Here is a 15,886-nt window from a genome sequence, read left to right as displayed (position 1 = left end):
AGACCCTACATCATTTCTGACAGACAGCAGTCCAAATAGCAGTCCAGTCTCATCTTGAAAGCTTCCAGTGATGAAGCTCCCACAACTTCCAAAGGCAACTTCTGTTTCATTAGCTGATTGTTCTCAGTGTCAGAAAATTCCTCCTTATTTCCAGGTTGAATCTCTCCTTCATCAGTTTCCATCCATTATTCTTTGTCTGGCCTTCGGGTGCTTTGGAAAATAGCTTGAACACCCCCCTCCCTCTGTGGCAGCCCCTTAAATATTGGAGCACTGCTATCATGTCTCCCCTGGTCCTTCTCTTCACTAGACCAGCATGCCCAGTTCTTGTAATCATTCTTCATATGTTTTAGCCTCCAGTTCCCTAAGCATCTTGTTTGCTCTTCTCTGTATTTTTTCTTGAGTCTCAACGTCTTTTTTATAGTATGGTGACCAAAACTGGATACAATATTTTAGGTGTGGTCTTATTAAGGCTTTATAAAGTGGTGTTAGTACCTCACTTGATCTTGATTGTATTCCTCTGTTAATGCAATTTAGGATTGCATTGGTTTTTTTTGGCTGCCTCTGCACACTGATGGCTCATATTTAATTGGTTGTCCACTAAGACTCCAAGATGCCTCTCACAGTTACTGCTATTGAGCCTGGTTTCACCTAGACTATATGTGTACTTTTGGTTGTTTTTGCCTAAGGACCCATTTTCAGCCTGTGCATCCCATTTTTGGCCTCTGCACGTCCCATTTTCCACCTGTTCTAATCCCCGCCACCCAGAACAGGGCAAAAATGGGATGCAGACGCCAAAAATGGGGCGTGAAGAGCCGGCAATAGGCGATGGTGATCCCTGCAACTTCAAACAGCTGGTCGTCAGGAGGCCGATCCAACCGACAATCAGCTGCTTGTGCTAATCAGGCTGTGCCGAAGCTGAAACGGGCTGTTTGCTGCAAGGAGGCAAATTGCTGGGAGGCAGAGGCCGAAGGGTGGGGGCCAGCGGGTGGGTGGGGGGGGCTTTGGCAACATTTGCTGAATAAGATGCACAGACATTTCCACCCATTTTTTTGGGGGGGGGGGGAAGAGTGCATCTTATACACCGAAAAATACAGTACTTTACTTGTTTCTAATTGTTGGCAGATCTGTTTTTTATTATCTTTTCCAGTATCTTCTCAGGTATTGCTGTTAGACTGATTGTTCTGTAGTTTCCTGGGTCTGGTTTTTTTTTCTTTCCTTTTTTGAAGATGGGAACCTCATCAGCTCTTTTCCAGTCCTCTGGTAGTTCCCCGGTGCACCAGGATTTTTGGGAGATATGGTGCAGTGGTTCTGAGATGACCTCTGCCGGCTCCTTTAGAACTCTGGGACGGAATCCATCAGGTGATTTGTTTTCATCAAGATCAGACAGGTGTTCTCTTACTATTTTTTTCCTTATTTTAACTTTTATTTCTAGTCTGTCTTTTATAGTTATATTTTTGGTAGGTTGGACTATTGTTTCTTTTGCATGAAGACTAATGCAAAGAATGGGTTAAGCAGCTCTGCTTTCTCTCTACTGCCCTGTTACTTCTACGCTGTCTTCTCTCTTTAGTGAACCAACTGTTTCCTTGATTTTCTTTGATTTGTCCTTCTTTCCATTTTTTGTACTTGTCCTTTTTGTCTTTCAATTTGCCAGAGAGATCTTTGTGTAGCCATGCTGGTTTCTTCTTCTTGGATTTCTTGTTTTCTTTCTTAGTGGTATTGTGGGGTCTGGGCTTTTATGATCGTTCTTTTTAGAGTTTCCCAAGATTCTTGAGTTGTTTTCCTCTGTAGGATTTTCATCTAAGGAATCTCTCCCATGTTCCTTCTGAGTTTATTAAAATCAGCTCCTTTAAAATCTAAGACTCTGGTGCAGGGGTGGGATCCGACCGGTGTAACTACCAATTCAGTGATTTTACGTTTTGCACTTCACGGGTGTGTATATTGTCAGCTAGCTGCCTGGACAGCTGAGAAGCGCTGCACGCGGGTGCGCAGCAGTTGAAAAAGCACTTTTTCCCTGCTGTTTCAACCGCAGCTGAGTCGCGGAAAGCGGCTGCAGTTGAAAAATCAGGAAATAAAGGTCAGGTAAAAGCACGGGCGGGTGGGTGGGCCAAAACAGCAGCAGACATAGAACCGATTCTATGGATGCTCTCTGTCTGCTGCTCTTCAGATCTACCGGTTCTACAGAGGTGGACAGAACTGTTAGAATCCCACCCCTGCTCTGGTGTCATTATGTCCTATTGCTTATGTTTGCGTTATGCTGAATGACATAGTCATTCTCCCCCAAAGTTCCTGCAGTTTCAACTCCCACTATCACTTTTTCTCTGTTTGTAAGAATGAAGTCCAGTATGGCTGTCCCTCTAGTTTCACCCTCTACCTTTTGGACAACAAAGTTGTCAGCTAGGTAGGATAGGAACCTATTTGATTTCTCATGGTGAGGAATCAAGTCTTCCAATTGATATCAGGGTAACTGAAGTCCCCCATTACTATTGTACTGTGTTTCCTTCATTTGTTAGTTGGATAGCAAAAAGTGCATCTATGTTTTCTGCTTGATTGGGGGGCCTGCTGTACACACCTATGCCAATGTCATTCTTTTTTTCTTTTCTATTGACCCATATGCATTCTAGGACAGCGGTCTTCAACCGGTGGGCCGCAGCCCCCTGGTGGGCTGTGAGAAAATTTTGGTGGGCCGCAGAGAAATGTCACCCCCAGAGCACCCCCCAAAAGCAATTAATCCAGGCTGTGCAGAAACACAAGGCTGAGCCGCCCACATGGCCCGTGAGAACCCTCCCCACCCACTCACTCCTTACCCGGTAAAACTTGTCTGCTAAATTGCTATTTTTCCTTTTTCCGACCATCAGCTGTTCTGCTGTGCCGGGAGATTTAGATTAGCTAGGAAGCAGGAAATGGTTGGATTTCTTGCTTTCTAGCTAGTCTTTAGATCTTCAGCTCTTTTTAGCACAGCCGAACCTCCCTTAGGACTGAAGGTTCTATTATTCAGTGCAGACTCACGGCAAGCAAATTTGAGAGACTGAGCTAGCCGATGGCAGATAGATAGATCACTGAATGATTCTATGAACAACTCAATCTGCCTGCCTGCTTTGCCTGATTTGGGGTAAAAGTTACTTTTTTTATATATAAAAAAATCAATATTTACGTACATGGTGTGTTGTGAATTAATTTTGTGAGCTTGCTTGCAAGCAAATTTTATGTGAGAGTCTGAGCTAGCTGATGGCAGATACACAGATCTCTGAATCTGTGATTCTGTGAGCAACTCAATCTGCCTGCCTGCTTTGCCTGATTTGGGGTAAAAGTTGCTCTTTTTTTATAAAAAGTTCAATGTTTATATAAATATTTATATTTGCATACAAGCCATGCCCAGCATATGACCACCAAGCCACACCCACAAATTAGGCCATGCCCAGAGAACCAGTTAGTGATCCCTGGGATTTAAAATTATGAGTTTGGTGATCCCTGAGGTCCAAAAGGTTGGTGACCCCTGTTCTAGGAGGTGTTCGTCTTTGGTTTCGTGCATTTCTGCAATACAGTGGTCCTTTACATAGAGTGCAACTCCACCTCCTCTTTTATGAGGTCTGGTTTTTTTGAACAGTTTGTGTCCTTCTATCAGTATGTTTCAGTCATGGGCTTCGTCCCACTAAGTTTCTAGTCCAACCCCCTGCCCAAGTAGGAGACCCTATACCATTCCATACAAGTAGCTGTCCAGTCTCTTCTTAAAATCCTCCAGTGGTGGAGCACCCGAACTTCTGAAGGCAAGCCTTTCCACTTTCTCCTTACTTCTTAGGTTGCTTCTCTCTTTGATTAGTTTCCACCCGTTGTTTCTTGTCTTGCCTCCTGGTGGTTTGGAAAATCGGTCGACCCCCCTTTTCTTTATGGCAGCTCCTCAAACTGCTATCCTGTCACTCCACTCCTTCCTTTCACTAAACATACCCAATTCCTGCAACTGTTTTTCATTAGTTTTAGCCTCCAGCCCCTAATCATCTTTGTTGCTCTTTTCTGCACTCTTTCCAGAGTCTCTATATCTTTTCTATAACATGGGGATCAAAACTGGATGCAGTATTCTATGTGTGGTCTTACTAAGGCTTTATAAAGCAGTACTAATGCTTCACATGATCTTGATTTTATCCCTCTGCTAATGCGACCTAGGTTGCAATTAGATTGGACTTGAGACACTCTTTGCAATCCTTTCTGAATAGATACTTTTAAAAACTTTTCTGGCGGATAAGACTGGAAAACTGAACAAGACAGGGGAAGCACACTTTATGGTTTCTGGGATTGCAATCAAATCTTGTGATAAGTTTGGGATTCTGATGGTCAAGCTCTCTGGTCCTTTCTGAAAACTGCAATCACCCTTGCCAATTCTCCCAGCAGAAAGCACTTAAGGAGAAAGAATTGAATGAAGGAGACCGTGTATCTAACAGGTAATCCTCAGCTGTCAATCAGCCGCTAGCAAATAATGAGGGATTCGGTGTTTGGCTGACAAAAGATACGGTGGAGTTTTTTGGAAAAGCTGAATCAGAAGAGCACTGAGGGAAGGCAAGCTAGACAAAAGAAAAGGCTACACTTAGCTAAGACAGGCAAGAAGTTTTCAATTTCTTTTCCCCCAAAAAGGATGCACAAGGCATACAAGGGGGAAGCTATTGGTAGCTAAGGACCACAGGAAACATTTTTAGTCACAGGGGACAGTGGTGCAAAATGAAGAGCATTATCAAGAGCATGATTACTGGTTTTCTTTCTGGCATTGGGGGCCTTCCTTTTTCTCCTACTGAGCAGCATTAAGAGTTTTGGAAATGCCGTTTTCAAGGATTTAAAATACTACGGTGGAACCTCTGGTCACAAACACTTCTGACCGCGCCCAAATTGGATCTGAACAAAAAAATCCACAACGTTTTTGAATCGGGTCACAGTTCAAAAATCGGGTGGCGAACAAACACGGGCGCGGCAGATTCCCTTTCTGCGCCGTTGTTTTTGTAGGCGCATGCGCAGACAGTCTCGCTTCCGGTCATGACCAAATCGGGTTGTGACCGAGGTTACAGAACCAATTACAGTCGTGACCGGAGATTCCACTGTATATGGGAACCTCCAAGGATGGGCAGAGACAGCTCCCAGGCTATATAAGCAAGGCTCCAGAGGGCAACTAACTGACTTGGTTTAAAATCTAATGGGCAGCTTAAACCCAACATTGATTGGGTTTGGATCCATGGAAAATATTCTGACAGTATTAAAATCCAACCCATGCTACAGCCATTGAAGCTGAAATACCTTGGTTCACTTTGCAGATGATAAACTCTCTACCCCTGCCCAAGGCCGATCTTTTATCCCAGGCCTAGAGAAGTAGCATCTTATGGAAAACGACCTGCACTGCTTCACATCGTGATATTTATTTATTGGATTTTGATCTCATCTACTACTACCTTATAATTAATTCAAGGCAGCAAACACAACTAACACTCTTTCCTCCTCTTGTTTTCCCCACAACCACCACCCTATGAAGTGAATTGGGCTGAGAGACAGAGTGGCTGGCCCAAGGTCATCCAGCTGGCTTTCATACCTATGGCTAGACTAGAACTCACCGTCTTCTGGTGATTGGCCCAAAGTCACCCAACCGGCTTTCATGCCTAAAACAAGACTAGAACTCACCGTCTCCTGGTGATTGACCCAAATCACTCAGCCAACTTTCATGCCTAAGGTGGGACTACAGTTCACAGTCTCCTGATTTGTAGGCCAGTACGTTCAGTATAACTTTTAATAATAAAATAAAATATTAATAAAAGAGGCCTTTTCCTCTTCCACCGACTCTTGTGCCTAGTTTTCCGCCCTAATGCTCCAGTGTCCCAGCATCCAACACAAAGAACGCCTGAATCCTGCTAACATCTTCTTAGGAGAAAACCCAAAGCAACTGAGCTTCTCTTCTTCCCGCGGGGCCTGGGAAAAGTTCTCCTCCCCGGGGAAAGAGGCATTTAAAACTCGGGGAAAACAGGCTGATTACCACACAGCAGCCCTGGAATGGGAAGCAAATGGACTGTGCATTACACGCACCTGGTTGCGAGAGCTTCAGCAAAGAGGTGTAGACTTCGTGGCAATCTCGTTCGTGCACCATCAGAAAACGAGCCACACGGAAATTCTTGCAACGAATTTGCAGCTGGCAGCCAGACGCGGTCAGGGGTAGCTTCTCCACAGTAGCTATGTGGTGATGGAGGACCTGGAGGAAAGAAGAAAATGTGTGTAGTAATGTGTGTGTGGGGGTCAACTATGAACCTTCCTGTGGCTAAAGTAGCAAAAATCAATACAGGTGGTCCTCAACTTATGACCACAACTGAGCCAAAAATTTCTGTTGCTAAGCAAGGCAAGCGTTCAGTGAATTTTCTCCCTTTTTACAATCTTGTTTACCACAGGTAAGTGATCCATAAGAGTTGTTAGGGTAATAACATGGTTGTTAAATTAATCTGTTTCCCCCGTTGCCTTTTGCTTCTCATGTTACAAAAGGGGATCACAGGGCTCTGGAACACTGCAACCTCCACAAATATGAGACGGTTGCCAAGCATCCAAATTTTGATCACGTGTCTGTGGGGATGCTGCAACAGTTATAACGGTGGAAAAACTATAATGAGTTATTTCTTTCAGTGCCATTGGAACTTTGAACGGTCATTAAATGAATGGCTGTAAGTCGAGGACTACCTGTACCCATATCTACCTGTGAAAAAAATGGCTTGCAGGGACGGAACACTGAAGAGGCAGCACTAACAATGGATTTGATGGAGAACGGCAAGTGAGCGTGAAAGTGGCTGCCAATCTGATTTCTCCTAGGTGAATTCTCACTGCCAAAGCTGCCGTATCCCACAGACTCGGCACTGTGTGTTAAAATGCCTCCATTTTAAAGCAGGAATGCAATCTAAGACAATGTGTTGAGTGAGGCTTATGCAGGCTTTGGAAGATAAGGGACACTGAAAATGAAGCCGAACTGGACGTCCTGGAGTGACGAGGAGTACCAGAGGAGTAATATCTCCTTAAAAAACCTTGGTCCAGCTGGTAGTGCCTCATAAGAGCCCCGGGTTTCCAGGGTTACAGGAGAAGATGGTTAACTGCTTTGAAGGCGGAAGAGGGCTCTATGCCGCAACGGCACGTAAAACGGTAGAACCATCTTCTAGGACCGGGATGACGAACCTATGGCACGCATGCCACAAGTGCCACGCAGAGCCACTTACCTCACTGCGCATGTGTGCGCCTCCCACCTGATTTTTTTTTCAGTTGGTTTGAGGCCTTTTTCGGCCTCCCAAAGGCTGGGAAAAAGCTTCTGCAAGGCTTTTCAGGCCAAATTATGGGCCCGTTTCGTCATTTCCGGTCTTACAGGAAGTGACAAAACGGACCTATAATTCATCCTGAAAAGCCTTGCAGAAGCTTTTTCCAAGCCTCCGGGAGGCCAAAAAAGACCTCAAAGCAGCTGAAAAATAAGCTGTGAGGCGCACTGCAGGTAAGGGGGTGGCGGGGGGGATTGCATGTGCATGCGCAGGGGGCATGGGGAACGGAGTCGTGCATTGCATTCTGGGTGCTGACACGCAAGTGCCTGTGCACTTGCGCGCATGCAATTTTTGGCACAGTGGCCCAAAAAGGTTAGCCACCCCTGTTCTAGATGAAGGGAAACTGTGATTTCAAACCTCCAAACCTGCCTTGTGGCTATATCTATTCTTGGAAAAGGTTTCAGGAGGGAAAATCTGGAGCCAGAGTCCCGGAAGCATTTTGTGACTGTGTGTAATCACGTTCTGGTAGCTCCTGCGACGCAGCTGGAACTAATCCTATCGCCTGTGCTGTTCCATTAGACTGCTTCAGTGACACGGAGAGGGGGGACCGGCTGCTTGGGTAACCGGTTATCCTCCATATTAAATTACTCAGGCCTCCTGCTCTGGGAAGGACACTCCAGCTTTGCATACAGCATGGAAACCCCATGGGAAGTGGCAGTTCTGGTTCCGTAGCCTGATACCAGAGTCCCTTAAGGATGCCAGTTCAATTCAATGCAGGCTTTGCTGTTGTGGCCGTTTTGGAGAAGTTGATCTTCTTAACCTCTTCGGAGGCTAAGAATGGAGAACTTGTGGTCAGCCAAGTTAAGAGGAAAGTTCAGGTGGTTGGGAGGAGACTTTGTTTTGGCTGCTTTTATATTTTCTTTTTCACTAAATGACCTCTCAGCACAGCAGGATTCATGCAGGGGTGAAAATGAAGGTTGAACAATGACCTCTATGCCTATGGCATCTTTAGGCCAGCTTGTCAATGCTACTTTGGCTAAACTCATCAGTCAACCTTTAAAAAGGTAGGCTCTGACCTCAGTTAACTGATAGGAACAGGAGAGCACGCAAACTCTGGTCACAAGATGGTGGCCCTCAGGGTAACGATCAAAGCTCCATCCGGGTTTTTTTCCCATACACACTATGAACAGGCAGGGCTTTGTTTGCAATCTCATGATCAGGCCCAGAAGACCAGATCCACCTGTGAAAGTCCAATTAAACTGACGGATCGCTACTTATGTCTTTGTACAGCAATGTTCTCAAGGAATGGTCAGCACCTGCTTGGAATTAGTTAAGGGTCAACGGAATTCAAGGGTGATTGGAATTGGTCTGCTTGTGGCTATGTGTGAAACAGACAAAATGTTACAAAGTTGTGACATTTATGTAGTTACTGACCAAGCACATCTAAAGTATATTAAAGTAACCAAAATATATTTACAATTCCCAAGGCATTTCACAGCTTTGAGCAGTCCTAATGTTTGGAAATTGAAAGCTGAAAAATTTGACAGACCTGAGGGCAGTGGTGGCTAACCTTTTTGGGCTCCTGTGCCAAACATTGTGTGCATGCTTGCACGCTCACATGCCAGTACCCAGAAGGCAACCCCCCACGCCCCTGTGCATGCGCGTGCAATTACCCCCCCCCTTACCTGCACTGCACCTCCCAGCTGATTTTCGGCCCGTTTGAGGCCTTTTTCAGCCTCCCAGAGGCTTGAGGAAAGCCTTTGCAGGCCGAAAAATGGGCCCATTTTGTCACTTCTGGTATTTCCGGAAATAGAAGAAGTGATGAAACAGGCCTATTTTTGGGCCTGCAAAGGCTTTCCTCAAGCCTCTGGGAGGCTGAAAAAGGCCTCAAACAGGCCCCAAAATGGCTGTGAGCCGCACGTATGCGCAATGATGTAAGTTTGTCTGCAGCTCATGTGCCAGCATATGCCATAGGTTCACCCATCAAAGCCCTAGGGACTCAACCAACAACATAACTACCAACCAGAGCTACTAATATTCAAAGACATTTCAACTAACATCTGGCATCCAACACTCAATGCCACTTGTCACTGGGAGACCTTCGCCTGCAGAGAAGGTATTTAAAGGCCAGACAAGCGCTCAAATGGGGACAAAACATTTGCAACCAAATCACCAAGCTCAGAGCTCAAACCAACAACATAACTGTAGGACTGACCCCGAGGACCAGGAAGAAGAGCTGCCACTAAGACAACAGTCAGATAAAAGAAATTTGAGTCTGAGGCAGAAATGTAATTTGAGAAATCATTTCATGCTTGATCTTCCTTTGTTCTCTCAGAGATAAAGGAACGGAGACACATTCGTAGTTGCAAGATGAGCTTAATTTAACCTTACAATAAAAGTAGTATTACCAGTCAGAACTTTGGTTTCTAATAGTCTGGTCTACCTCAAAAGATTGACAATGACAACCTTAATTAATAACCATTTTGAAAAAAATACGATACGCATGTCCAATTGTTTAATAACTCTGCAGAATATATTTCCAAGCACAATGTGTGAAAACCAAGCTATAGATTTCCAGGTCTTCACAGTCTGTTGACTGTTGACTAACTTGATTAGTCCGATCCATCAAGGGTCCCAGATTCAAATGTTGTTTATGAGCCACAGGCCAAACAGCAGCAATTTTTAACCTGGTTAATGCTGGGATTTGCTATCTTCAGCATCTATAAAACAGCCAGTTAGGGAATAGCCACATTGCTTAGATTAAACCCATTACAGGTAGTTCTTGACTTACAACTGTAACTAAACCTGCCCATTATGGTCATAAGTTGTGGCAATCATAAAGCTGCTCATCACATAACCAAACCTGCTCTTACAACCTTTTTGGGCAGTGGCCACTAACCAAACATCACAGTTCAACAGCAAATACCACAACTGTAAAGCGAACCCATTGTTTGCTATGGGGCATTTTTTCAAAAACTGGAAGTAAACACCAGTTTTCAGCAAAAACACTGTAAATCACGATCACATGACCCCAGCCATAAATGTGGGCCAGCTGCTGCAGTCATGTGACTGCCTGGAGGGACAGCTATCAAAACTTCAGAACTGAGTCATAAGTACAGGTAGTCCTCAAGTTATCACCACAATTGAGTGCAAAATTTATGTTGCTAAGTGGAACATTTAAGTGAATTTGCCCCATTTTATGACTTTTTGTGATAGTTGTTAAGTGAATTATTCCATTTTGATAAGTGAGTAACATGGTTGTTAAGTGAATCAGGCTTCCCCATTGACTTTGCTTGCCAAAAGAACACAAAAGGGGATGATGTGACCCTCTGGGACATTGCAGCTGTCATAAATATGAACCAGTTGCCAAGCACCTGGATTTTGATTGTGTGACCATGGGAATGCTGCAGTGGTCATAAGTATGAAAAACAGTCATAAGTCACTTTTTTTAGTGCCACTGTAACTTTGAAGGTCACTAAATGAATAGTTTTAAGTTGAGGACTACCTGTACTTCTCCTTTTCAGGAGGATCTGTTGTAACTTAACTGTTGCTAAGTGGCCAGCCGTAAGCCAAGGACTACCTGTACTATTAAAATGGAAATGCACTGAGAGCTCAGGAGACAAGAACCGTTTGGTTCTCAGTGGTCTGGAAAATTGCCATATTCCAACCTTACCCATGTCTCTTTTCGAATATCAGTTGAGGTGTCCACATAGATCAGATGAGTAGCCGTCAAGTACAGCGTCCCATTTGCTGATTTCTTGTTGGTATAACGATCTAGCAGCTTGACATTTTCTACCTGTAGGGCAGAGAGGGGGAAAAAAAGAAACCAGAAAGAAAGAAACTAATTAGAACATGTCTAAAAGAGGCAGAATGCACCAGATTGGCCATTGCGCATGGAAAGCATTTGCACCACTCAAAGTGCCTGCTGTTCAGCTCTCCATCTTTGTGTTTGCAAGGAAGCGAGTAATTACTAAACAGATGGGGAAAGGTATCCTCCTCCTAATTAGCCCAGAGCCTCATTGTGCTGCAATAGGAAGCCAATTAGGTCAAAACTGTAATTACTGCACACTGGGTTGTCCATCACGAAGAAGGTGACTAAGAAAGACCCCTTTTATGAGGCTTCCCATACTACCACTTCTTACAATACTAGACAACACAGTGTCAACAGTAGAGACCTTCAAATTTCTAGGTTCTACTATATCACATGACCTAAAATGGACACTAACATCAAAAACATCATCAAAAAAGCACAACAAAGAATGTTCTTTCTGTGCCAACTCAGGAAGCTCAACCTGCCCAAAAGGAGCTGCTGATCCAGTTCTACAGAGGAACGATTGAGTCTGTCATCTGCACCTCTATAACTGTCTGGTTTGGTTCTGCAACCCAACAGGGCAGACACAGACTTCAGAGGATAATTAGGACTGCAGAAAAAACAATTGCTACCCACCTGCCTTCAGTTGAGGACCTGTATACTGCACGAGTCAAAAAGAGGGCTGTGGAAATATCTACAGACCCCTCACATCCCGGACATGAACTGTTTCAACTCCTTCCCTCAAAATGACGCTATAGAGCCCTGCACACCAGAACAACTCGACACAAGGACAGTTTTTTTCCCAAAAGCCATCACTCCACTAAACAAATAATTCCCTCAACCCTGTTCAACTATTTCAAACTCTGCACTACTATTACTGTTAATCTTCTCATCGCTCCTTATCGCCCATCCCCTCCCACTTGTGATTGTAGGACTGTAACTTTGTCGCTTGTATCCTTATGATTTATATTGACTGTTTCCTAGTATGATTTGATTGCTGATTGTACCCTATGACTATGACTTTTATGACTATGACTTTTGGTTGTATGCTTTGATTCTTGATTCTTAACAAATGTATCTTTTCTTTTATGTATACTGAGAGTATTTACACCAAGACAAATTCCTTGTGTGTCCAATCACACTTGCCCAATGAAGTATTCTATCTATTCTATCTATCTATCTTCATATACCCCATTACAAGTTTCTGGTATAAGGTTCAGCTCTTCAGCCAACTTGAGAACACGGAGTTCTTTCTGTATGGATGAAAATCAGTGGTCGAGAAGATGGTGGGGTTTGCAAGAATAATGACTTTCTGTCAAGGGAAAAATAATAATAAGGCTCCTTATTTTGCCTCAATTGAAATGATTTCAATCAAAAAGCTGGAGGAATAAAGTCCAGAATGAGTAGTTATGAGACAACAGGGTTCAGGAAATACATTTCTGCACCTAAGCACACAATGAGATCCTCTCCCCTTCGATCACAGGGCTCATCTCCATGATCCACTTTGGAGTATCTGACTTTTGCCAATGGTGCTTAAGAAACCAGCAAATCAGTTATGAGGAAGTTCTCCAGGGGGCAATAAAAGAGAAGCCGTAGCAACTCAGCTACCTGGGACAAGAGGGATTTGGGAGTTGTAGTCCAGCAAGATCTGGAGGGACAGAGGATTCCCATCCCCCACAGTAGTGAACATAGATTCAAGAATCCTAAAGTCTAAGGCAACGGTCCCCAACCCTTCTGACTTTGGAGACCAGCGGGGGGTGGGGAGGGGAGAGATGGGAGGGTTCTGCCCGCAAAGCCGGTGAGCGCACACAGCTCCGTTTGCACAAGCCTAAGTGGAGATGCATGTGTGAGCACGCTCGCCTGTTGCTTGTGCGGCCAGTTTGGAGCTGCAGCCCAAGGTTGGAGGCCCCTGGTCTAAGGGATTTTGTCGATGGAGATTCTCGATCACCCAGGTCTGTTGTCCCAAAGGTACTTTTTCCAAAAGGTAACTGGACTTTCGTGGGTTTTTCTCCTTTGAAAACGTTCTTCTCATCCAAGAAGCTTCAACCAATCAATCTCCATTAAAGGGGAAAATTCTCCAGTGAAGGAAAAAAACAACAACAACGGGTTACTCTATATCAGGGGTCTCCAAACTTGGCAGCTTTAAGACTTGTGGACTTCAACTCCGAAAATGGGAGCTGGCTGGGGAATTCTGGGAGCTGACGTCCACAAGTCTTAAAGCTGCCAAGTCTGGAGACCCCTGTTCTATATGGTAAACCCCTTCACTGATTGACAGCTCTTGCTCTGTCAAATCTGCATCAACATCCTGGAACTTCCATCCGGGTCTAACGCTCTGGGGCTAGTCACGTTTTTCAGTGCCGTTGTAACTTTGAGCTGTCACTCAATGAACTATTGTAAGTCAAGGACTATCTGTACTTAGGGCTCTTTTTTTTAACCATTCCTTGTAGGAACAGCGAATTCAACAAGTGAGCAGGACCGAATAATAAGTCAGAGGAAGCCCTTGAGGTAGGGAGGGGAGCCCAACCCTTCATCAGGTATGGAGGAAGCCAAGGGACAAAAAAACTCACCCGAGATGCTAAGGGCTTCACAGAGGATGGAAGAGAGGACCCTGCACCAAAGCATGGCCATGCCCTAGACCGCCGCACACACGCTCCAAGCTCACTTTGGAAAGCAAATGGAGACATAATGAAACTATCATCTAATATTTCAGAATATTTCAGAAACTGCTGCATAGAGTTACAGGTAGTCTTTGATTTATGGCCTGTCATTTAGCGACCTACCTGGGAGATACTTATGGTAAAGACTGGGCAGCCCCTCCCCCTGCAGGTATGTGATAGCATTTCACGTGCTCAGCAACCAGCCTCCAGTTATGGCCCTTTGCACTAGCCCAACCACGGTCACATGACCCTGTCTTATGACATTTTGCCAAAACCCTGAATTTACCGTACTTCCTATTCTTGGCAAAACTGGCCCATAGCAAACAACTGCTCTGCTTAATGACCATGGCATTTACTTAACTATGGAGGTCACTTTACAACTGTATTTGCTTAACGACTGTTGCAAAAAATGTCATAAAATAGGGTTGATCATATGGGTGACCCTTTTTACAACTGACATGATTTAGCACCATAATGGGCAGACTCCATTATGGTCATAACCTGAGGACTACCTCTATAAAAACTCAAGTAAACCAGCTCCTGTGATAAATAAAGCATGGTGGAATAATCTCATCGTTCATCTTAATCTTCAATCACTCAATAATTGTGCAATTAATTCTCACTCTTTCTCTCTATGAGATGCAAAACCTTCTATCATACTGGGCACTTTATACTGTTTGCACTAGGTATTCCACATACCGCATTCACTCCACACCCTACTTAGCAGCCCATCACAGGACACAGAATAACAGAGTTGGACGGGACCTGAGAGGTCTTCTAATCTAACTCCTGCTGAAGTCGGAAACCTTACACCATTTTAGACAAATGGTTGTCAAATTTCCTTTTAAAAGCCTCCAATGATAAAGGGCCACAACTTCTAAAGGGAAGCCATTCCACTGGTTAATTGTTCTCACTACTGTATTAGGACATTTTTCCTTAGTCCCCGGTTGCTTCTCTCTTTGGTTAGTTTCCACCCATTGTTTCTTGTTCTGCCTTCTGGTGCTTTGGAGAACAAGTTAATCCCCTCTTCTTTGTAGCAGCCCCCCAAGTATTGGAACACTGCTATCATATCTCCCCTCGTTCTTCTTTTCACTAGACTAGTCAGACCCAGTTCCTGCCACCATTCATTGTGTACCTTTCAGCCTCCAGCCCCCTCATCATCCTGGTTGCTCTTTTCTGCACTCTCTCCAGAGTCTCAACGTTTTTTATAATGCGGTGACCAAAACGGATGCAATATTTAAGTGTGGTCTTACCAAGGCCACGCTTGAAACTATCATTCTTGACCTTCTTTGTGATTTGTTACACACTTTTCTTCAGTGCATTCCATTTATTTTTAGGTTTTCCTGACGTGCCCAAATCTTATATATATACAACAAAAGAAGCAGAAGCATTGTTCATTCCCACCTTTGACACAGCCATTTCTTTCCCATACATATAGTTAAGATACTCCTTCCAACTTTTTACATCAAATCACATGACTTTGAAGACCACCCACTCAGCTTTTTACTGAGCCCATTTCACAGAACATAGAATCTCAGGTCTGGAAGGGACTTCAATGGCCTTTTAGTCCAGCCCACTGCTCAAGGCAGGAGTCTTTATCGCATCCTGGTTAAATGGTTGTCCAATCTATGAAGAACACATATGGGGTTCTCCTAACTAGTTTGCTCAGACCGAAGAAGCTACCGGGATAAGCAGAGAAACATTCGAACCAATAGGAAAAAAAAGTCCAGTTGTCGTAACTCAACTTCCAGACAGGTTGAAAATTACTGCATATTAAACGGCAACCAAGGGCATAAGAAAATTACCACAAGGAGACTTGCACTCCACTGGCCCACAGTTGCTCATCCCACTACAGGTAGTCCTTGACTTACAACCATTCACTTGGCAACTGTTTAAAGTTATGATGGTCTCCCTCCCTTCCCCCCTCCCCCAATTTTGAGGTTGCAATGGCCACACCAGCTATGTGCTTGCATTTCAGATGCTTGGCAACCAACTCATTTTATTGCCATTTACAGTATCCACAGACACACAACTGCAATTTTCAATGTTTTTTGTTGATTTCCAAGATTTACTTTCAGTTTCTCATCAAAAACACTCATTAGTTATAGTGGATTTGCTTAATGACTGCAGGGTTCACTTAATGACCACCACAAAAAGTGTTGTAAAGT

General features: G+C 44.2%; 1 protein-coding gene across 1 annotated transcript in view; it reads right to left on the bottom strand.

Annotated features, from left to right (window-relative positions):
• MTMR8 (myotubularin related protein 8) overlaps positions 1 to 15,886 on the bottom strand; it is a 43,672-nt gene that overhangs the window by 22,617 nt on the left and 5,169 nt on the right. Inside the window, exons 2-3 of the mRNA XM_026703130.2 lie at positions 10,924 to 11,046; positions 6,052 to 6,214 (exon numbers count right to left, since the gene is read on the bottom strand). Of these exons, the coding sequence (XP_026558915.1) occupies positions 6,052 to 6,214; positions 10,924 to 11,046 (286 nt within the window). The remainder of the gene's footprint in view (positions 1 to 6,051; positions 6,215 to 10,923; positions 11,047 to 15,886) is intronic.

The sequence above is a fragment of the Pseudonaja textilis genome, chromosome 12, assembly GCF_049901715.1.
Source record: "Pseudonaja textilis isolate UNSWEBS1 chromosome 12, rPseTex1.2, whole genome shotgun sequence".
Classification (NCBI taxonomy): domain Eukaryota; kingdom Metazoa; phylum Chordata; class Lepidosauria; order Squamata; family Elapidae; genus Pseudonaja; species Pseudonaja textilis.
Note: the sequence above shows the minus strand (reverse complement) of the source record. Positions and strands in the feature narration are given on the sequence as shown.